Here is a 20,726-nt window from a genome sequence, read left to right as displayed (position 1 = left end):
GTGGAAAAAAAAAAAAATCTGAATATAACATGCATAGGAACATAGTTTGTGACATTTGTCCATCCAGTTCGGCCTGTTATCCTGCAAGTTGATCCAGAGGAAGGCAAAAACTCCATGAAGTAGAAGCCAATTTTCCTCATTTTAGGGGAAAAAATTATTTCCCAACTCCAATCAGGCAATCAGAATACCTCCCTGGATCAACGACCCCTCTCCAGAAATCTAGTAACCATAACCATTACGCAGTAGGAATTCTCTCCCCCTCTTGGTCCTCTTCAACTACAGTCCACTCCTCCCAAAAATGCAATTGCCCAATATAAATTGTGGACCTCAGCACATCTAAAGAACTCTCCATTCCTGGATTCTGTACCTAATCCAACCCAAATAGTACCTTACAAAGATGGACTGTCCAGGTAACCCAACATAAAGAGGTTAAACCGGAATTAGACCTCATGCACACAGCCGTTGTTTGGGTCCGCATCCGAGTCGCCATTTTTACGGCTCGGATGCGGACCCATTCACTTCAATGGGGCCGCAAAAGATGTGGACAGCACTATAGAACAGGTCCTATTCTTGTCCGTTTTGCGGACAAGAATAGGCATTTCTACAATGGGCCGCCCATTCCGTTAATTGCGGAAGGTACATGGGCAGCTTCCGTTTTTTTGCGGATCTGCGGTTTGCGGACCGCAAAAAATGGAACGGTCGTGTGCATGAGGCCTTAAGAAAATGAAAACACCCAAATACTAACCATATTGTGCATTTGGGAGCTTAAGAGGCAAGAAGGAAACGGAGACGGAAGGTTCTCAGGCTTTAAACTAAGATCATGGGCGTAATTAGGGATTCATAAATAATCTCCAGATATACGAAGCAGGATGGTGGTATCTCAAAAGGTTTCCCAAAAAGCAAGAGCTCGCACACACACCAAGGCAATGTGCAAGAAGCCAGACAGTTCCCCAATTGCTGCCGTGCAGGCCTCGTGATACATTAGACCAGGGATCAACAATCTCCGGCAATCCAGCTGTTCAGAAACTCCCAGAATGCTCCATTCACTTCTATAGGCGTTAGAACAGTCAAGCATGTTTGCATGCTGGGAGTTGTAGTTTCACAGCAGCTGGAGTGTCGAAGGCTACTGATCCCTGCATTAGAGGCATCCACCGGCAGGCTGTGCGCCAGAAAACAGGCACAAATTAATAAATGTATCGGGCCCTATGGTCCTGCTACTGCAAGGGGCTTTTACAAAGTCGCATTTTTTTTTTACGCCATGAAAGAGTCACAGGGAGCTAATAAATCCCTCCAATCACAACACAGCTTTCATTTCTAATACTGCTCTTGAAAAATTAAAGCTGCATTGTGGTTGGCTGCTACAAGCAACAACAACAAACACTGTGTATTATGCATCATATAATGTATGCATTCTAGTAGAGCCTGTTTAGTACATTTATATACATTACCGTCTCTTACTTCATCCTAAAGACAGAATTTGCCAGAGGCATTTAATTAAATACAATTTTATATACTCATGTGTGCTGAATACCTGGAACAGGATCTGAAGCAATGTCTGCAGAGTTGCTAATATGATCTATTCCGCTCTATATCACTTTCTAAAAAAGCTCAGTGACAACTAATATGACCGCAGGATTGTCACCTTGCCTTTTCACGATCAATACATTCCCCGTTTGTGTCTTTATGAAGAAACATGAAATACTACAGTCTTCACACAGCCCACTGAGCCTCATAACAGGCCGACATTTTCTTTTTTGCAAAGATCATTTCTCAACAGTCATCTCATCATCACAGGTAGGATTACAATACCATGCAACACCCACATACAGATAACACAGGATCCACTATTCACAATACCTAATGGACAATGGTCTCCTTCTCCCCCTCCCTGCACAATGACCTCTGCACAGGTACGAGTATATAGTGATAGGGGTGATGGGAGCTATTTGAAAGGGGTTGTCTCTGATGAGACATCCCTTTGAGGTGGAAATGCTTTCTAATCATTAGGAGAGGGAGCATTTGTTTCTGCATATGACTGATAATTATAACCAAACTCCGGTAGCTGCTGATGGCGATCCTCATTTCAGGAGAAGCTTTCTTCTCAACTAAATCTTTTTTGTTGCCGACCCTGTATTCAATTCAAAAGTTATTTACATGGCAAAAAAGTAATTCTACATCTTAGGGCGGTTTCACATCAGCATTACGTATTCCGTTATTGTTTTCCGTTTTAACGGAAAATAACAATTTGTAAGACGGAATTCAAAACAGAAACCTTTAGAGGCATTCTGTTTTGCTCCGTCATAATAGAGGTCTACGGGCAAGCAGAAGGGATCTGTCTGGTTTCCGTTATTCAGGACTGAAAGGAAAATCCTGTCGGCAGGACTTTGTTTTCTGTCCTGTACTTATATGCCGTCTGCACGTGGGTCTGCAAGTGTTTATGGATGTGTAGATATATATGCTAATTATGAATCATATGTACATGTATTAATAATCAGGTGCTGGATGTGAGTTAGTCCAGTGGACAGAATATTATTGGGACCTGGATAAAAAAAAAAAAAAAAAAATTATATATATATATATATATATATATATATATATATATATATATATATATATATATATTTTTTTTTTTTTTTTAATCGACAGCATGCCCTATAACAGTGAACTCTACAACCTCTCGCCTCTTTAACTGTGACTTCCACAGTACCCTGCTCCCTTAACAGAAACCTCCACCGTACATCGCCCCCTTAAAAAAATGACCTGTCCTATTTTTTTCACGGACAACGGTTCACGGACCCATTCAAGTCAATGGGTCCGTGAAAAATCACGGATGCAAAAGTCAATGGGTCCGTGAAAAATCACGGATGCACACAAGATAGTCATCCGCGTCCGTGGTCCGTGTCCGTTTTTCCTATCATTTTCAATGCAAACTTGACTTAGTTTTTTTTTTTTCACTTTTCATGTCCGTGGATCCTCCAAAAATCAAGGAAGACCCACGGATGAAAAAACGGACACGGATCACGGTACAACGGAAACAGTTTTTGCGGACCGGAGAAAAAAACGTCCGTGTGCATGAGGCCTAACAGTGATCTACACAGGGCCGCCCCTTTATTAGTGACCTCCACACTACCCCGTCTCGTTAATAGTGTTTTCCATAATAACCTGCCCCTTAACAGTGACCTCCACAGAGCTCCGTTCCCTTAAAGTGTGTCCTTCACAACACCCTGCCCCCTTAAACAGAGACCTCCACTATTCCCTGCCCTCTTAACAGAGACCTCCCCAGCACCTGTCTTTTTAGGAGTGACTGCCACAGTACCCTGCTCCCTTAACAGCAACCTCTATAGTACCCCGCTGCCTTAAAAGTTACCCCCACAGCGGCTGCCCCTTTAATAGTGACCTCCACAGTACCCACCACAGTGCCCGCTCCTTTAACAGTGACCTCCACAGCAGCCACACCTTTATTAGTGACCTCCACAGTACCTCATCTCCTTAACAGTGATTTCCACAACAACCCGCCTCCTTAACAGTGACCTCTATAGCACTCTTCCCCTTACCACTGACCTCCTTAGCGGACCGTCCCCTTACTGTGACCTCCACAGCAGCCTGCCCCCTTAACCGTGACCTCCACAGCACTCCACTCCCTTAAAGGGCTTCTGTCATCCCTTTAAAGGGGCAGGGCGATGTGGATGACACTGTTAAAGGGCTTCTGTCACCCCCAAAACACTTTTTTTTTTGGGCTTGTTAAAATCCTTATTTAACGACTATTTCCTATATAGGGATCTTACCTTTGGCTGTGGATTCTTTTCCTTAAAAATCGATCTTTTTAAATATGCAAATCACTTCACTACCAGCAAGTAGGGCGTCTACTTGCTGGAAGCTGCCGCAAAAAACCGCCCCCTCCTCCTGTTGATTGACAGGGCCAGTGAGCGCTCTCCTCCTCCGGTGACGTCACCGAAAGAGAAGACGTCATCGGCGCACTGAGGGAGTGCTGAGGAGGCGAGCCTCCTTCTCTCAGAGCGCATGCACCGAATGAAGACAGGCGCGGGATTTGAAATGCTGACACGGCCAGCCGGAGGAGGAGAGCGCTCACTGGCCCTGTCAATCAACAGGAGGAGGGGGCGGTTTTTTGCGGCGGCTACCAGCAAGTAGAAGCCCTACTTGCTGGTAGTGAAGTGATTTGCAGGTAACCTACAGCAGTGAAGAAAAATAGCTGGGTTGTTATGGAAACCTGGAGTAAAACTGTGTGTATGTCGAAACTGAAGGACCTGCGAGCTACTATTGGCTGATAAGGATCATGCGACCATGTGTATGGCAGTTGGGATATGAGGAGAAAGACCTGCAGACTTTGATTAGCTAATACAGGTCATGTGATGGTGCCATATTTGCATTTTTTGGGAATATCCCGGACACCTGATGTACCTGTGTGCCTAATTTGGTGCAGATTGGTCCATTCGTTTGGTCGCACATAAAGAACAGACCTAAACTCATTTTTATATATACATAAGAGACTAGCAGAAGGACCCGGCTTCCCACTGGTATATTTCATCTATTTCATTTAATGTTTGTGTGTGTCGTTAAAAGATATCAACACTATCCACTATAACAGTGACATCTACAGCACTCCTCCCCTTTAACAGTGAACTCCACAGCACCCCACCCCTTAACACTGACCCCCACCTTAAAATGGGACCTCCACAGCAGCCCATCCCCTTAACTTTGACCTTCACAGCAGCCCGCCCCTTCAACAGTGAGTTTCACAGCACCCCACTTCCTTGACAGTGACCTCCTCAGGGGCCCGCCGCCTTAACACTGACCTCCAAGTTTTGAAAAAATTGATTTTGGATCCGAAGCTCGATTTGCTAAACACTTATCGTCGCTATCAGATTGGTGGAGGTGCGACTCTCAGCACCCCACTGATCAGCAGTTTGGGGGGCTGCGGTCCTCATACAAGCTCTGTGTTCACTTTAATGTTTACATGAATGCTATCCACTTGTAGTGGAAGTGCAGTGTAATTACAGCTGTTTGTCCCATTCACTTGAATGGGAGAAAGACCTGAAATTACACTGCACTGCCACTACCACGTAGACAGCATTCATGTAAACATTAAAGTGAACACAGAGCTTGTATGAGGACCGCAGTCCCCCCAAAACTGCTGACCAGTGGGGTACCAAGAGTTGCACCTGCCCCCTTAACAGTGACCTGCACAGTGGCCTGCCCCCTTAACAGTAACATCCACAGTGAACGCCCCTTTAACAGTGACCTCGACCGCAGCGGCCCTATTAATAGTGGTCCCTGCCCCCTTAACAGTGGCCTCCACAGCGTCCTGCCCCTTTAAGGCTAGGGCTACATGACTATATGTGTCGCACAACATTTTGTCATACCAATGTCGTGCAACAATTTTTATGATAGGCTATGGTGTCACACTGCGACACGACAGTGGCAAAAAATCCATCCAAGATGAATGCATGTAGCAGTGTAGTTGTGCCCTATGTGTCGTGCGACTTATTGTCGTCATGTAGCCCTAGCCTAAAGCTGACCTAGAGCAGTGAAGAAAAATGACTGGGTTGTTATGGAAACATGGAGTAAAACTGTGTGTATGTGGAGACTAAGGGCCTGCGAGCTTCTATTGGCTGATAAGGGACATGTGACCGTGTGTATGGCAGTTGGCATATGAGTGAAAGACTTGTAGGCTTGTATTGGCTAATGCAGGTCATTTTTTGGGAATATCTCAGTAACGGTACGTCCCAGAGAGCGGAGACCTTCCCGGACACCTGATGTACCTGTGTGCCAAATTTGGTGAAGATAGGTCCAATCGTTTGGTCGCGCATAAAGAACAGACAGACAGACAGAAACTCATTTTTATATATATAGGAGACTAGCAGAAGGACCCGACTTTGCACGGGTATATTTCATCTATTTCATATAATGTTTCTGTGTGTCGTTAAAAGATAGAAAGTATCCCCCATAACAGTGACCTCTACAGCACCCCGTCCCACTGTCTGCTGAGCTGTGTATCTAATCCTATCCTGTGTGATACTGTCTGCTGAGCTGTGTATCTAATCCTATCCTGTGTGATACTGTCTGCTGAGCTGTGTATCTAATCCTATCCTGTGTGATACTGTCTGCTGAGCTGTGTATCTAATCCTATCCTGTGTGATACTGTCTGCTGAGCTGTGTATCTAATCCTATCCTGTGTGATACTGTCTGCTGAGCTGTGTATCTAATCCTATCCTGTGTGATACTGTCTGCTGAGCTGTGTATCTAATCCTATCCTGTGTGATACGGTCTGCTGAGCTGTGTATCTAATCCTATCCTGTGTGATACGGTCTGCTGAGCTGTGTATCTAATCCTATCCTGTGTGAGACGGTCTGCTGAGCTGTGTATCTAATATCCTATCCTGTGTGATACTGCCTGCTGAGCTGTGTATCTAATCCTGTCATGTGTGATACTGCCTGCTGAGCTGTGTATCTAATCCAATCATGTGTGATACTGTCTGCTGAGCTGTGTATCTAATATCCTATCCTGTTTGATACTGTCTGCTGAGCTGTGTATCTAATCCTATCATGTGTGTCTGCTGTGTATCTAAGTCTATTGTGTGTTACTGTCTGCTGAGCTGTGCATGTCGTCATGTAGCCCTAGCCTAAAGCTGACTTATAGCAGTGAAGAAAAATGGCTGGGTTGTTATGGAAACCTGGAGTAAATCTGTGTGTATGTGGAGACTATGGGCCTGCAAGCTGCTATTGGTTGATAAGGGACATGTGACCGTGTGTATGGCAGTTGGGATATGAAGAGAAAGACTTATAGGCTTGTATTGGCTAATGCAGGTCATTTTTTTTTGTGGGAATATCTCAGGAACGGTACGTCCTAGAGAGCTCAGACCAGGTCTTAAACCTGGTGTACCTGTGTGGCAAATTTGGTGAAGATCAGTCTAGTCGTTTGGTCGCACATAAAGAACAGACAGAAACTCATTTATATATATATATATATATATATATATATATACACACATATATATATATATATATATATATATATATACACACACACACACATTATTGGCCACATTTACTTAGTATCCAGGGAGGGCAGCTGTGTGTGGCGGTGTCCTCTATCTAATGTATTTGTATCTTCTTGTAATGTCTATTGCTTTGTCTCCTCTATGTTATCAATAAAGTATTTTTATTTTTAAGTATCTGCGAGGGTTGTATGTTACTCCTGGGGTGTATGAAGGACTGGAGAGGGTGTATATGATACACAGACTAAGGGTCCATTCACTCATCCGTAGATTGGGTTTGCATCCGTTCCACAATTATCCGGAAAGGGTGCGGACCCATTCATTCTCTATGGGGCCGGAAGAGATGCGAACAGCACACAGTGTGCTGTCCCCATCCGCATTTCCGGAGCGCGGCCCCGATTATCCGGTCCGCGGCTCCCGAAAAAAATAGAACATGTTCTACTCTTGTCTGCAATTGTGGACAAGAATAGGCAGTTCTATCGGGGTGCCGGCCAGGTGTATTGCGGCAACAGTCTAGGCACATAAGAAAAGAGACGGAATATGGAGATAGATATAAATCTCAACCCCCAAATGCATATATAAACACACAAGAAACTATATCCACATCCATTTCTCTCTCCATTGACATAGAAGAAATGCAGGCACCGTTAGGTGACAAATCTTAAAAGACTGGACGGAAAAATGAAACAGAATTGTACACTGAAGAGGGTATGATATCAAAAATTGCATAAATTTCTATTAGGCCTGGTTTACACCATGCAGACTTGGAGCGGCTTTTGCATGTGAGTTTTTAAACTGAATTTAAAAAAAAGTATGTATAGGCCATTCCTCCGTAATCGTCTTCAATTTACTATGGTTTTGCCTTAAAACACCACATACAAATAGAACTGCATCCAAACTGCACCATGTAAACAAAATCCTAATCTGACATCCAATGGTCCAGAATTCTGAGGGTACGAACACACAGTGCGGTTACTTTGCGGTTGCAATGGGACGTGCTGCCTTCGAGTACCATGCAGCCGTATGAGCCACAGAGGGCTCTAATTAAACTAATCAGGACTGCACTGTTTAGTCAGTCTGCATTGTTAATGGCTGCATGGCACCCACAATACTGCACAGCCATTAACAATGCAGAGTGACTAAACAGTGCGGTCCTATTTAGCTTTGTTAAAGTCCGCTGCAGCTCGTACAGGTGTTCCGTACTTGACTGCATTGTGACTGCGTCATAACCACAACACAACCGCACCGTGAGGTCTTACGATTAAATTCTGCAATGTTGACAAGGTTTTCCGACATTTTAATACTGATGACCTATTCTCCAGATAGGTCATCAGTATCTGATCGGTGGGGGTCTGACACCAGGGACCCCCGCCGATCAGCTGTTTGAGAAGGCACAGGCACTTCTGTGAGAGCCGCGGCCTTCTCCTTGCACAGCGCCATTCATTGTATAGCGGCTGTGCTTGGTATTGTGCTCAGCCCCATTCACTTGAATGGGAGCTGAGCTGAGGCCATATAACTAATGAACGTATCATCACTGGCCTAGGAAAAGCAGAGACAAGGCTGCAGCGCTCCCAGGAGCACCGATGCCTTCTGAAACAACTTATCGCCGGAGGTCCCCGATGTTGGACACCCACCAACCAGACATCAGCATTAAAATCTCGGAAAACCCCTTTAATTCTCAACCCTAAATTCTGGGAAATGTGATTATCTGGTATCTTTCAAGTTCGGTTACTTGCGCATTAAATATTTTACGGTCTTTGAATTAGTACTGAATTTGGAAATTGCAAGTTCAGAAAGTTTAGAAGAAGCCATAGAAAGTGACCGTAATGTAAATTGTCAAATACATTAAATACAAGACATTATTATAGAACACATAGGAACGTCTTCCACCGATTACTGCAAGATATGGACTTACAAAATTATATATTTTAGTGAAACCAGCTTATAAATTAACATAAAATGTTTTAGGGATCAATGTCCCTCATTCGGTCATCCCTATAGTGCGAAATGATAGATACAGAGCAGCCTCATTGAGTAATCCTGCTGCTTTTTGCACACTAAGCACTTGTATATTTAAAGTACTTGCTCATAAGTAAGAAACAGCCTTAAAATTAAAATAGAGGAGCTCCCATAGAAGAAAATGACCCTTTATAACTAAAAGGAAAAACTAAAACAATGGCTTTTAAAAGAATTAAACAGGTTTTACAAGGTTAGGAAAACCATGGCTGCTTCTTCCTGAAACAGCACCACGTCTGCCTATTGGTTGTGTCTGGTACTGCAGCTCATTGAGGTAAATGGGGCCAAATTGAATTCAATACCACACACAACCTTGTGGACAGCTGTTGTGCTGTTTCTGGAGGAAAGCAGCCATGTTTTTGCTAATTCTGGACAACCCCCTACAACAATGCTTACATTTTAGCGCATTCATGGACTGATTTTTGATACAAGAGCATACCATGTCAGACATATATCCTCACAGGTTATCCACAGACATGCATACACTGGAGTATACTCACTGCCACATTTCTTCTGAAGAGTAGACTGTGCGCAGGTCTAAACCCAGCCCAGCCACACCACCAAGGTGATCAATAGGCTCCACTGACCTACAAGTGCTCTCACAGGTCTGTAGAACTGCTATTGTTTGTAACGGCAGATGCACAATTATTAGAATGCGTGATCAGAAATTGTCCTGTTGTTTAAATCAATTAATTTTTGTTTCTATTTTCCATGTCACCAAAAATATTTTAAAAATAAAATACACAAAATCCTGCAGTTTTCTCATTGACCACTAAGCCTAATAATATGTCTAGAATTTCTGTTCTGTACAGGATACGTTTCAGTAGCCATTGCATTATCATCACAGGCAGAATTACAATCGTAGATATCCCCTTTGTATAGATAACACAAGGTGATATCACAGCTCATCTACTCCCTCCTGTCCTCAGCACAGGTCACAGAGCAGGCCATAGAACTCACTAGAGTCTCCTCCAGTCCATTGTGTCTATGGCCCATGTCCCTGCTCTCAAGGAACAGAAAGTCTTGACATACATTTAGACCTCGTGACTAATGTGAAAACTTCTTTTTTAGCTATAGATAGGGGCATGGAAAATAAAATAAGTAATTAAATCACTGGGAAAAAATATATATATTTAACATTATTTTTTAAATGTAAACAATAGGTCACTTTCTTACAACACATTCCTAGTAATGGGGTTCCCAGCTTACAGAAAGCAAGAAATGTGACTGACAGTCTGAATGGTACATCAAAGTGACAAAACCTCTATATGTAGTACAACAGTATTTGAGTTAAATACCATGACAGACCATCTCTAAGGAGTGAAGAATAACGTCAAATTTTAAACTAAATCATGTGTTTTATAAATGTAATCTTAGAAAAAGTGGTTGGTTCATAACTGTATCAGCCGACAATGGGTATAACTCACAGGGTAGCAGCCGCTCTGGGGGCCAACACTTAAAGGGGCCATTTCTACTCAGGCATAGGGTGCAGGTAGTAATAACTATGTAAGGTGACCTGTAAAACTGAACCAAAGCCATATGCATTATCCCATTCTGCGGCAGTACTTGCTGCATTACTCCTGTACTATAACATGTGTACATTATACCATGTGATATAACGGTAGGGTTTTTTCCTTGCTGTTATCTCTGTTCTATATCATGTTGTGCATTACTGTATTCTTGTAAGTTTGTATAATTGTTGTGCAGCAACATCATTGTGCACATTACCTCACTGTGGTGACATCACTGCGTGCATCATCCCGGTAGTGTGACATCACTGTGAACATTATTCCAGTACTGTGACATCACTGTGAACATTATTCCAGTACTGTGACATCACTGTGAACATTATTCCAGTACTGTGACATCACTGTGAACATTATTCCAGTACTGTGACATCACTGTGAACATTATTCCAGTACTGTGACATCACTGTGAACATTATTCCAGTACTGTGACATCAATGTGGTTATTATGCTTTTACTGTGGCATCACTGTGAGATTTACCCCCTTACTGTGACATCACTGTGTGCATTATATCTGTGCATTAGGCAGACACCATAACAATCATGAAACTTTCCATATTCTAAACTTGCTGCCAAAGGTGATGATGGTGGAGTGGGGTCCCATTTCAAAGTCTGCTATGGGGCCTCATAGTTACTTGTTACACCCCCTGGTTAACAGGAGAGGAAATGGTAGCTATACTAAAGAATATATTTGGCTCCTGCCACATGTACAGATTATAGTTAGACTATTTTCACACTTGCGGCAGAGTTATCCGGCAAGCAGGTCCGTCGCCGGAACTGCCTGCGGGATCAGGCAATCTGCATGCAAACGGACAACATTTGTAGACTGATCAGTCTCACAAATGCAATGCAAGAACGGATCTGTTTAAAAAAAAAAATTCACATTTTTACCGGTCTGCGCATGCAATGACTGATCCAGCATTGCAGTATTTTGCGGATCCGGTACTAATACATTTCAATGTAAATTAATGCCAGATCCGGAATTTTGGACGGAGATAATACCGCAGCATGCTGCGGTATTTCCTCCGTCAAAAACGGAATTCAGTGACAGAACTGAAGACATCTTGATGCATACTGAACAGATTTCTCTCCATTCAGAATGCCTGGGAATAAAACTGATCAGTTATTTTCCGGTATTGAGCCCCTTTGACGGAACTCGGTGCCGGAAAAGAAAAATGCTAGTGTGAAAGTACCCTTAGATAATCAAGCATGCTCATTTCCTTACCAATTCTTCACATCTCTTCTGCTTCTTTGTTACCTCTTGCTCTAAAACTTCACATTCTTTCCGTTTTCTACTTAATTCAATCTCCTTAAAAAAGAGAAGAAGAAAGACATAAAACATATACATGTATATGTATCGTTTCATTAAACTGCATTTTGTATATTGAGGTTTAGAACTGAAATAAAAAAATGTTTATATAAAAAAATAAAAAGGTGCAAAAATAGGATCTTTACGGTTTCAGTAAGTATGTATAATGGTATAGTAGGAGTAGCAGCAGATAGGGGTATACTGGCCTTATATGTGGTGGTGCACGCGGTGTTAGACGCCAGTCCGTAGAGTCCCTCCAAGCAGGCATCCATAAATCATCGAAACCGCAGCACTCTCTCGTCTCTTTTTGTATCCTTTATTCCATCGAATTCATGCAACGTTTCGACCAGAGTGGTCTTTTTCAAGCAACTGACAATAACTCATTACCAGGCTTAAAGAGGACCTTTCACCGATTCTTACCCTATGAACTAAGTATACATACATGTGGAGCGGCGCCCGGGGATCTCTCTGCACTTACTATTATCCCCGGGCGCCGCTCCGTTCTCCTGCTATGCCCTCCGGTATCTCCGTTCCCTAAGTTATGGTAGGCGGAGTCTGCCCTAGCGCTGGCCAATCGCATTGCAGAGCTCACAGCCTGGGAGAAAATAACCTCCCAGGCTGTGAGCTCTGCGCTGCGATTGGCCAGCGCTAGGGCAGACTCCGCCTACCATAACTTAGGGACTGGTATCTCCGCCTACTATAACTTAGTGAGCGGAGATACCGGAGGGCATAGCAGGAGAACGGAGCGGCGCCCGGGGATAATAGTAAGTGCAGTGAGATCCCCGGGTGCTGCTCTACATGTCTGTATAGTTAGTTCATAAGGTAAGAATCGGTGAAAGGTCCCCTTTAAATATCCTCCTTGTAGGAGGGGCTACCACACATCTCATAACAAATCACAACAATGTTAAAATAGTATAGGGTAAGGCATCCTTTCAAATCAGCAAATCAGCACTTACTTTAGAACGCCCGGTGGAATGCTGGTGGGATGTAGGGTCATCATATCCCAAGGTGTCATGCCGGTAAGTCAGCGTCCCCCTAGCTCCTATGCGCTTGCGCAGGCGTGCCGGGACAGAATACGCGCCAAAAAACTTTAGTATATCAGCGTCCCTTAGTTCACAAGGCTGCTACCCATGCTTGAGCTGCTGTAACTGTAATGGTATGCTTAAGGGAGATAGTTTCACACACCCTAGAACTGGGAAAAGGTACCCTATTAAAAAGATATTATACTTGTAAGTCGGAGTACGTAATATTTATTCTGCAGTGCCCATGTGGGCTACTCGATGTGGGCGAAACAACACAGGAAATGAGAAATAGACTAAACCAGCACCGCTACCAGATACGTAAATTGCTCTCAGGAAAAAAGAATGAGGACCCACAAAAAATTGAGCCACCAGTACCGGAACACTTTCTGAAGTTCAAGCATAATGTTGCACAACTTCGCTTCCGTATCATAGACGGTATACCCCCCAGAGAAGGGGAGGAGATTTAGGGAAAAGAAACTTAAGAGATTTGAGTTAAAATGGATTTTTGAACTCCAAAAGCTCGAACCGAACGGTTTGAATAGGGACTTTAGGATTGGCACGCTCTACTGATCCAGAAGGAATATTGTGTTTTTCATACCAAGTACTACACAATGTCATTTAAAGTATTGTGCCTAACCATTTGGTTATGATTATAGAGACTAATATATGTCTTTATTTTAACAGATTGGACCCCGAGTGGACGTCTGGTGGGCAGGGTCACAGTGACAATTCTCCCTTACAACCGACTGGTTGGGCATTGGTAGCTATAACATGACCACACAATTGGACTATAAAGACAATAAGTTGAGTGCTATTAGAACCATTACCAACTGGGTCATTTTGTTCTTTGTCTATACAGAACATAGGTATCAACAAGTGTATACACACCAATCCCCCGAGACAGTCTATTTACTTTATTGGCCATTAATTCTTTTATTTTTTATCATTGTGCGATCTCACTATAGCTAGGGGTTTCGGCTGGTGTGAATGTTAACCCCTTGAGGGAGTGGGGGACCCAGGAATGGGTCTCTTCACACCCCTCCCCTTTTTGGTCAGATGTACATGGCAAATCGCCTCCTCCTATCGGTAGGATGGAGAAGGCATTTAACATACGCAATGGCGGTCGCATGGAACAAAGGGGCATCCCCCGGGGGGTGCCCCAGTCCTATTGTGACCATAAGCGTTGAATGGTTTTGGACTGTAAGGTAGTCGCACACTTAGTAGTGTGACTCTGCCACTGTCCGTGTACATGTTTAACGGCCTATCTCTCTGCTTTAGTGATACGCACATACATAATCACCAGAGTTTTCTCCATATAACTAGTGGGACTGTCGGCGAGGGATATATTAAGGTGTAATTAAAATTATCACTTTGTTGATGTCTACCTCTGCTATTTGACAAGTTAACTAAGAGTGTTGAGACAGACCATTGTCTATTTGATAACGCACCCAGTTCTATATTATTATAAAACACTGTATGTCTTCTTACTTATTGTCCGTCCTATGATATAGTTGAACTAGATGCCTAATATTGCGCTAGCCAGCTGTGTATTTGTGCGCCTGCTTGAGCCCCTTCTTGAGCGCTTGCGCAATAGGACCATGGACTGGCAGTAAGCAGGTGCGCCTGCGTGAGCTCTGTCCTGGTGCGTCTACACACATTGAACGCGCATATGCGCATGCGCTAGTTCCGCTCTGGCACACCTGCGCACTGTGAACTTAGGGACGCCGATATACTAAAGTTTTTTGGCGCGTATTCTGTCCCGGCACGCCTGCACAAGCGCACAGGAGCTAGGGGGACACTGACTTACCGGCATGACACCTTGGGATATGATGACCCTACATCCCACCAGCATTCCACCGGGCGTTCTAAAGTAAGTGCTGATTTGCTGATTTGAAAGGATGCCTTACCCTATGCGATATGCAAATTACGATTACCTATCGCAAGTGCCCAGTGCTCCCTGCCTTACTTACTCCTGACTCCTCCCCTCTGTATCGTCCGGCCAGCCCTGTATCCTTGCGGCAGCATTTTCGTCTCCATTCATAATCCAGAGCCTGTGCGCTTCACCGCCGGGCTCGTTACGTAACTGGCGCATGCGCACGGCATATCAGTATGCCTCTGCCCACAGTGGGCAATGTACTACACATGCCCAGACCCGGCGGTGAAGCGCACAGGCACTAGATTATGAATGGAGATGAGAATGCCGCCGCAAGGATACAGGGCTGGCCGGACTATACAGAGGAGTCAGGAGCAAGTAAGGCGGGGAGCACTGGGCACTTGCGATAGGTAACCGTAATTTGCATATCTTTAAAACTTCATTTTAGGTACTTTGGAGGCTCTGAAAAACTAAACATGGGTACCATCAGTGTTATGGATCTGCCTCCCACAGAGCTATATTATCAGTTTAAAACCGGTTATGTAGGTGACAGACTCCCTTTAAGCCTGGTAATGAGTTATTGTCAGTTGCTTGAAAAAGACCGCTCTGGTCGAAACGTCGCATGAATTTGATGGAATAAAGGATACAAAAAGAGACGAGAGAGCGCTGCGGTTTCGTTGATTTATGGATGCCTTCAGTAAGTATGTACTCACGGCTGATGCTAACAATCATGTAAATAATTGCCCCAGAAATAATAATTTCTACCAAATATTCTTCTATGGGAAATATTGTTTCTGTTAACTAACCTCTATGCTGATTTACAGGCCCAAAGCCTGAAGCTGCACAAGCATCAGTCCCTGATGTTCCTGGGGATAAATTGATAAATGTACAATCACTGGGAGATCTGATCAATGGGATTGGGATTCCAAGCACTCACAAAAACTGGGGTCCACAAATGCCCTGTGTGAATGGAGCATTTGGGTGACCACCTCTCCATCTCCTTCAGTGGGGAGCGGCCTCCTTCAATATAAACCAAGTGTACAGAGAGGTAGTTGTGCAAGTCTTCTCCCAGTTGTCAGACCCCGAGCCATCATACATTTATTAACTATGTTGAGTTATTTTCTTTTGTAAATGTATAGTTTTATTTTTGTTTTTTTACTTAAATTTTGCATATTTACTCTCTGTTTCCACTGTAACTAGGGCTTTAGTACTGGAGCCAATAAAGGTGGAGTGTGTGAAAATAACACACACGAGAGAAGCAGTGAAAATAAACTATGGCAAGGGCTTTTGGGGAAGAAAAAGGTCTAAATGTAAGACCGCTCGGAAGCTGTCTTACATTTATAACTGGCAATGGATGCGCCAAAGTTATGAAGAGGCCGGCGTCTCTTCATAACTTCGGTGGATCCACTGCCAGTTTAGGGCGTCTAAAACGCCAGTCTTAATAAATGTGCCCCAAAGTGCTGGAAAGTAGACTGGCCAATGATCTTTACTGCCATTGATGAAGTGCTGGCACAAGAGACACTCTAGGGTAGATTTATACAAACTGGTGTAAAAATAGGTGCAAAACTGTTTCCAAAGCAGCTCTGAACATTAAAAGGAGGAATTTGATTGGTTGCCATGGGCAACTAGCCAGTTTTCCATGACACCAGGCTTGATAAATCTCCCCCACTGGTTTACCAACTATCCGGAGGCGTACTGGAGGGGGATAACTGACAGAGAAACATTGGGGGAGATTTACCAAAACTGGCTAAGTTGCTCATGGCAACTAATCAGATCCCACCTTTAATTTTTCCACAGGAGCTCTGACAAGTCAAAGGTGGGATCTGGTTGCTATGGCCAACTAAGCCAGTTTTCTTTTGCACCAGTTTTGATAAGTTTCCCCCATTGTGTGTATGCAGGGATAATGTGAAAGAGGACCTGTCACCATAAAATTCAATGCAATCTGAAAGCAGCATGTTATAGAGCAGGAGGAGCGGAGTAGATTGATGTATAGTTTTGTGGGAAAAGATTTAGTGTAACTTGTAATTTATATATTTATATATCTTTGCTATTGGTGGAGGGAGGAGTTACCAGTGACTGACAGCTATGTCTGTATACACATTTATACACATGATGCTATCAATCACTGGTAACTCCTCCTCCTGTACCGATAGCTGTTCACAGGAGGTGGAAAAGGCAATCGGTACAGGAGGAGGAGTTACCAGTGACTGACAGCTATCTCTGTATACACACTTATACTCATGATCCTATCAATCACTGATAACTCCTCCTCCTCCTGTACCGATAGCTGTTCACAGGAGGTGGAAAAGGCAGAGCTATAAATGTATAAATTACAGGTTTTACTGAATCTTATCACATAATACTATATATCAATCTGATCAGCTTCTTCTGCTCTACAACATGGTGCTGTCAGATTGCATTGCATTTTGTGGTGAAAGGTCCTCTTGAAGCCTGAGATATGCCATACTTTCAGAGGTCCATTGGAATGGAAAGTGGAGAGATGGAAATGCTTAAAGGGGTTGTCTCATCTTAGACAATGGGGACATATCGCTAGGATATGCTGCCATTGTCTTTTAGGTGCGGGTCCCACCGCTCGGCTATTTTCGCCGGCCCCATAGAAAATGAATGCAGGGAGGCTGCACATGCGCACTCCTTCACTTTCGGGGCTCCGTTCTCAATATAGGTGAAGGTCCCAGTGGTGGGACCCCCACCTATAAGACAATGGCAGCATATCCTAGCGATATGCCCCCATTGTCTGTCATGAGACAACCCCTTTAAGGCCATGAATTTGTAATTATTTTTTCCTACATCTGAAATGTTATGAAGATTTTACAGTGGCAATGTACTCCGTGTTTGTGAAACCATGAACAAGACGTTCTCTCCAAACAGGTATCATTTTTGGCAGAAACGTGCCATATCAACTCCTTTTAGGTATGTGGTATCTCTAATATTGGCAGCCAGGCTAAGTGGCAATGGGCATTCCTGGAGTTTACCCCGCTACCAGAGAGAACTACTACACTACAGTGCTGGTGGCACACACTGCATATTGCTGGAAGGAGTAGAGGAGAATCAAGCAGAGATTGGGTCGGAATCCACATTTTGGACACTACAGTTCATCAATAAGGTCCATTGTCTCCATCCTGCAGGTTTTTTCAAAGTCTGCTTCTTGAGATACTTTACTTCAACATTAGGAGGCACCAAAATAAAATACTGTTATCACTTAAATTGGTTGTCTCAGAGACCATCCTTTTAAAGATGTGATCCCCGGGCGACTAGCTGCCCATCCCAGGTCCATCTCCCATTACCAGGAATCAATGTTGCTGCAGCCACTCACACATTGACTCTCCATTCTTGCCAAACGGGCGAATACCCCCCACCCATGACCAGCACAGGGTATTAAAACAAGGTTGGTTTTTCAGAGATAACTCCTTCAAAATGCACCCCCTACCCATGATGACCATATGCCCTGATGGAGGCGTATGGACACCGTTCTTCTTCATGAGAGAACCCCTTTAGATCCTGATACTGCAAATCACCAGAACATTCTAGAAATGGTCACTAACTCCTTCAAATAGGCAAGCTGTTCACACCTTTACAGTAACTACCCAACATAAATTACTTTGCTATGTAATTGGGTCCTTTACAGGGACGACATAACCACGCAGAATGGGGCATAAACCCCTATGAAAAAGAGTTAATTACTTCTACACAAGAGGCTTGTAAAGACAGAACAGGACTAGGCCTGTATTTGTCTTCACATCCTCTGACCCAAAGGTCCAACAGCGAGAGCGAATTTTTAATAATAATTTTAATTATATTGAAAAACCGGCATTAAATCACCATCTGCTTATCGCTTTCTAACATTTCAGCAGCATTGCCATCCGTCATTGTACAGTAAAGGCTGCTCCCCCGCAGGTGGTAGAAAACACTAATGTGCCCTCATCTCTTATGGGTCAACTAAATTTGCATTTATTTGCAATCTTAATCATTATTGCCTTCGGCAGTAAAAGAAAAAAGAAAACGTTCCCGCTGTCTGAATCTGAAGGTTTGTAATTCTAGTATAAAGAGGGTGAGGGTGAAACTGTAGAGCTGCTTAGGCTTAATGTAATGTCACAACTTTCCTCCAAACCTCTGCTCTGCTACAATAAACTGAAACGTTCCTACCTGAAAGTCTGGTACGTCGTGTTTGATGCCGGCAATCCAGCAAGAAGCAGAGCTATGTCCTACCTACTACAGCAGCCCAATCCGCACCGCTACCACAGCAACCAAAGGGATTAGGAGGATCAGACCATGTCCAGGCAGGGGAGAAGGGCGCACGGGAGGCGAGGGTCAGGTACACAGAGATGGCCCTAAATGCAACAGGAGCTCGACTTCTGCACTAGCACACGTCCAAGCCTCTTACGTCAGCCTGGCATCCATAGCTTCTCCTCTTTATTTGCTGACAGCATCTGCTCGGCTTTCATATATAGTGGAACAAGCTTAAATCCCTAAAGGCTGTCCTTAGCAGGTGTCATGACTGACAGCACGCAAAATCCTCTTCTACACAGCAAGACCGGCTTCCTTAAGGCAAAGCATTTTTGAGTCGCTGGCCTTACTTTTCTATAGTAAGCATGAAGTCAGAGGCATCAACTAGCTCCATTTAAAGCACATAAGCCAGCAATGAAAGGGTGCAGAAAATAGCAGGAAGAGCAGGGGTTTGTTCACTAGGGAGCTTCCTTTTTTCTGCTCCACCGACACCTCTGCCTGGAAGACGGGGTGGTTTTCAGACGGATTTATGAATCTTGAGCTCCAGAAGGAGTATTATTAAGAGGCCAGATTTACATTACAAAGCAGGAAACCCCAAGCTACATACAGTCCAGGACCGGCTTGTGTTGAGCGGGCGACATGTACTGTTCAAGTGATAACAGGACGGCACCACTGTCTAAATAGGCACCAAAAATTACTGTATATATTGGACCTATGGTAATATTACCATCTTCAGCTTTAATACAGCACAGAACACATTTTAGGGAGGGCTCCATACTTCACTTTCTAAGGTCCATAAACCGTGCAGCAATCATACCACCCCCTAAGGGTCCATTCACACGTCCGCAAAATGGGCCCGCATCTGTTCCGCAATTTTGCGGAACAGATGCGGACACATTCATTTTCGATGGGGCCGGAAGGTGCTGTCCGCATCCGCGGATCCGCACTTCCGTTCCGCAATTGCGGACAAGAAAAGGCATTTTCTATGAGAGTGCCGGCGATGCGGGGTCCACAAAATGCGGAACGCACATTGCCGATGTCCGTGTTTTACGGATCCGCAAAACACATACAGACGTGTGAATGGACCCTAAGAGAGACAACAGTGTCTCCAAACAGACGGTACAATGCCCTGATTAGAGAGGAACTGGTTCGAAAGCAATGTACAGATTCTGATAAGAACTCTGCATTCCAGTGGGTAATGCTTATTAAAGGGGTATACCCATCTCAGACAATGGGGCATATTACTAGGTGGCACCCGCACCTATCTACTAAACGCAGCCGAAAACCAAGCAGTCAACCACCAGGCGTTCCTATTGGCCTGCCAAAAATAGCGAGCAGCGCTCTCTACCATTTTCGGAATACCCATAGAAATGAATGGGAGTCCAAATCGCTTCCATTCACTTCTATGGGGCCGACGGAAATAGCCGAGCCAGCACTCAGCTTTTTTCAGAGGCTCAATAGAAATGAATGGAGGGTGGGCGCGCAAGCGCTGTGCGCTCCCATTAATTTCTACGGGGATTCCAAAAATAGCAGAGAGCGATGCTCGCTATTTTCGGCAGGCCAACAAGAACGCCTGGTGGTGGCCAGCTGCGTTTACGACATAGGTGCAGGTCCCAGAGGAGCGACCCGCACCTATCAGACAATGGGGGCATATCCTAGCGATATGCCCCTATTGTCTAAGATGGGAAAACCCCTTTAAGGGTTTTTATTAGAGGGCAAA

The 20,726-nt window shown here is 44.1% G+C and overlaps 1 protein-coding gene across 1 annotated transcript in view; it reads right to left on the bottom strand.

Annotated features, from left to right (window-relative positions):
* TSPOAP1 (TSPO associated protein 1) overlaps nt 1-20,726 on the bottom strand; it is a 112,404-nt gene that overhangs the window by 80,417 nt on the left and 11,261 nt on the right. The window contains exon 4 of the mRNA XM_040422146.1: nt 11,783-11,866. Within this exon, the coding sequence (XP_040278080.1) occupies nt 11,783-11,866 (84 nt within the window). The remainder of the gene's footprint in view (nt 1-11,782; nt 11,867-20,726) is intronic.

Source organism: Bufo bufo, chromosome 3 (genome assembly GCF_905171765.1).
Source record: "Bufo bufo chromosome 3, aBufBuf1.1, whole genome shotgun sequence".
NCBI lineage: Eukaryota > Metazoa > Chordata > Amphibia > Anura > Bufonidae > Bufo > Bufo bufo.
This window is presented reverse-complemented; position numbering and strand designations above follow the sequence as displayed.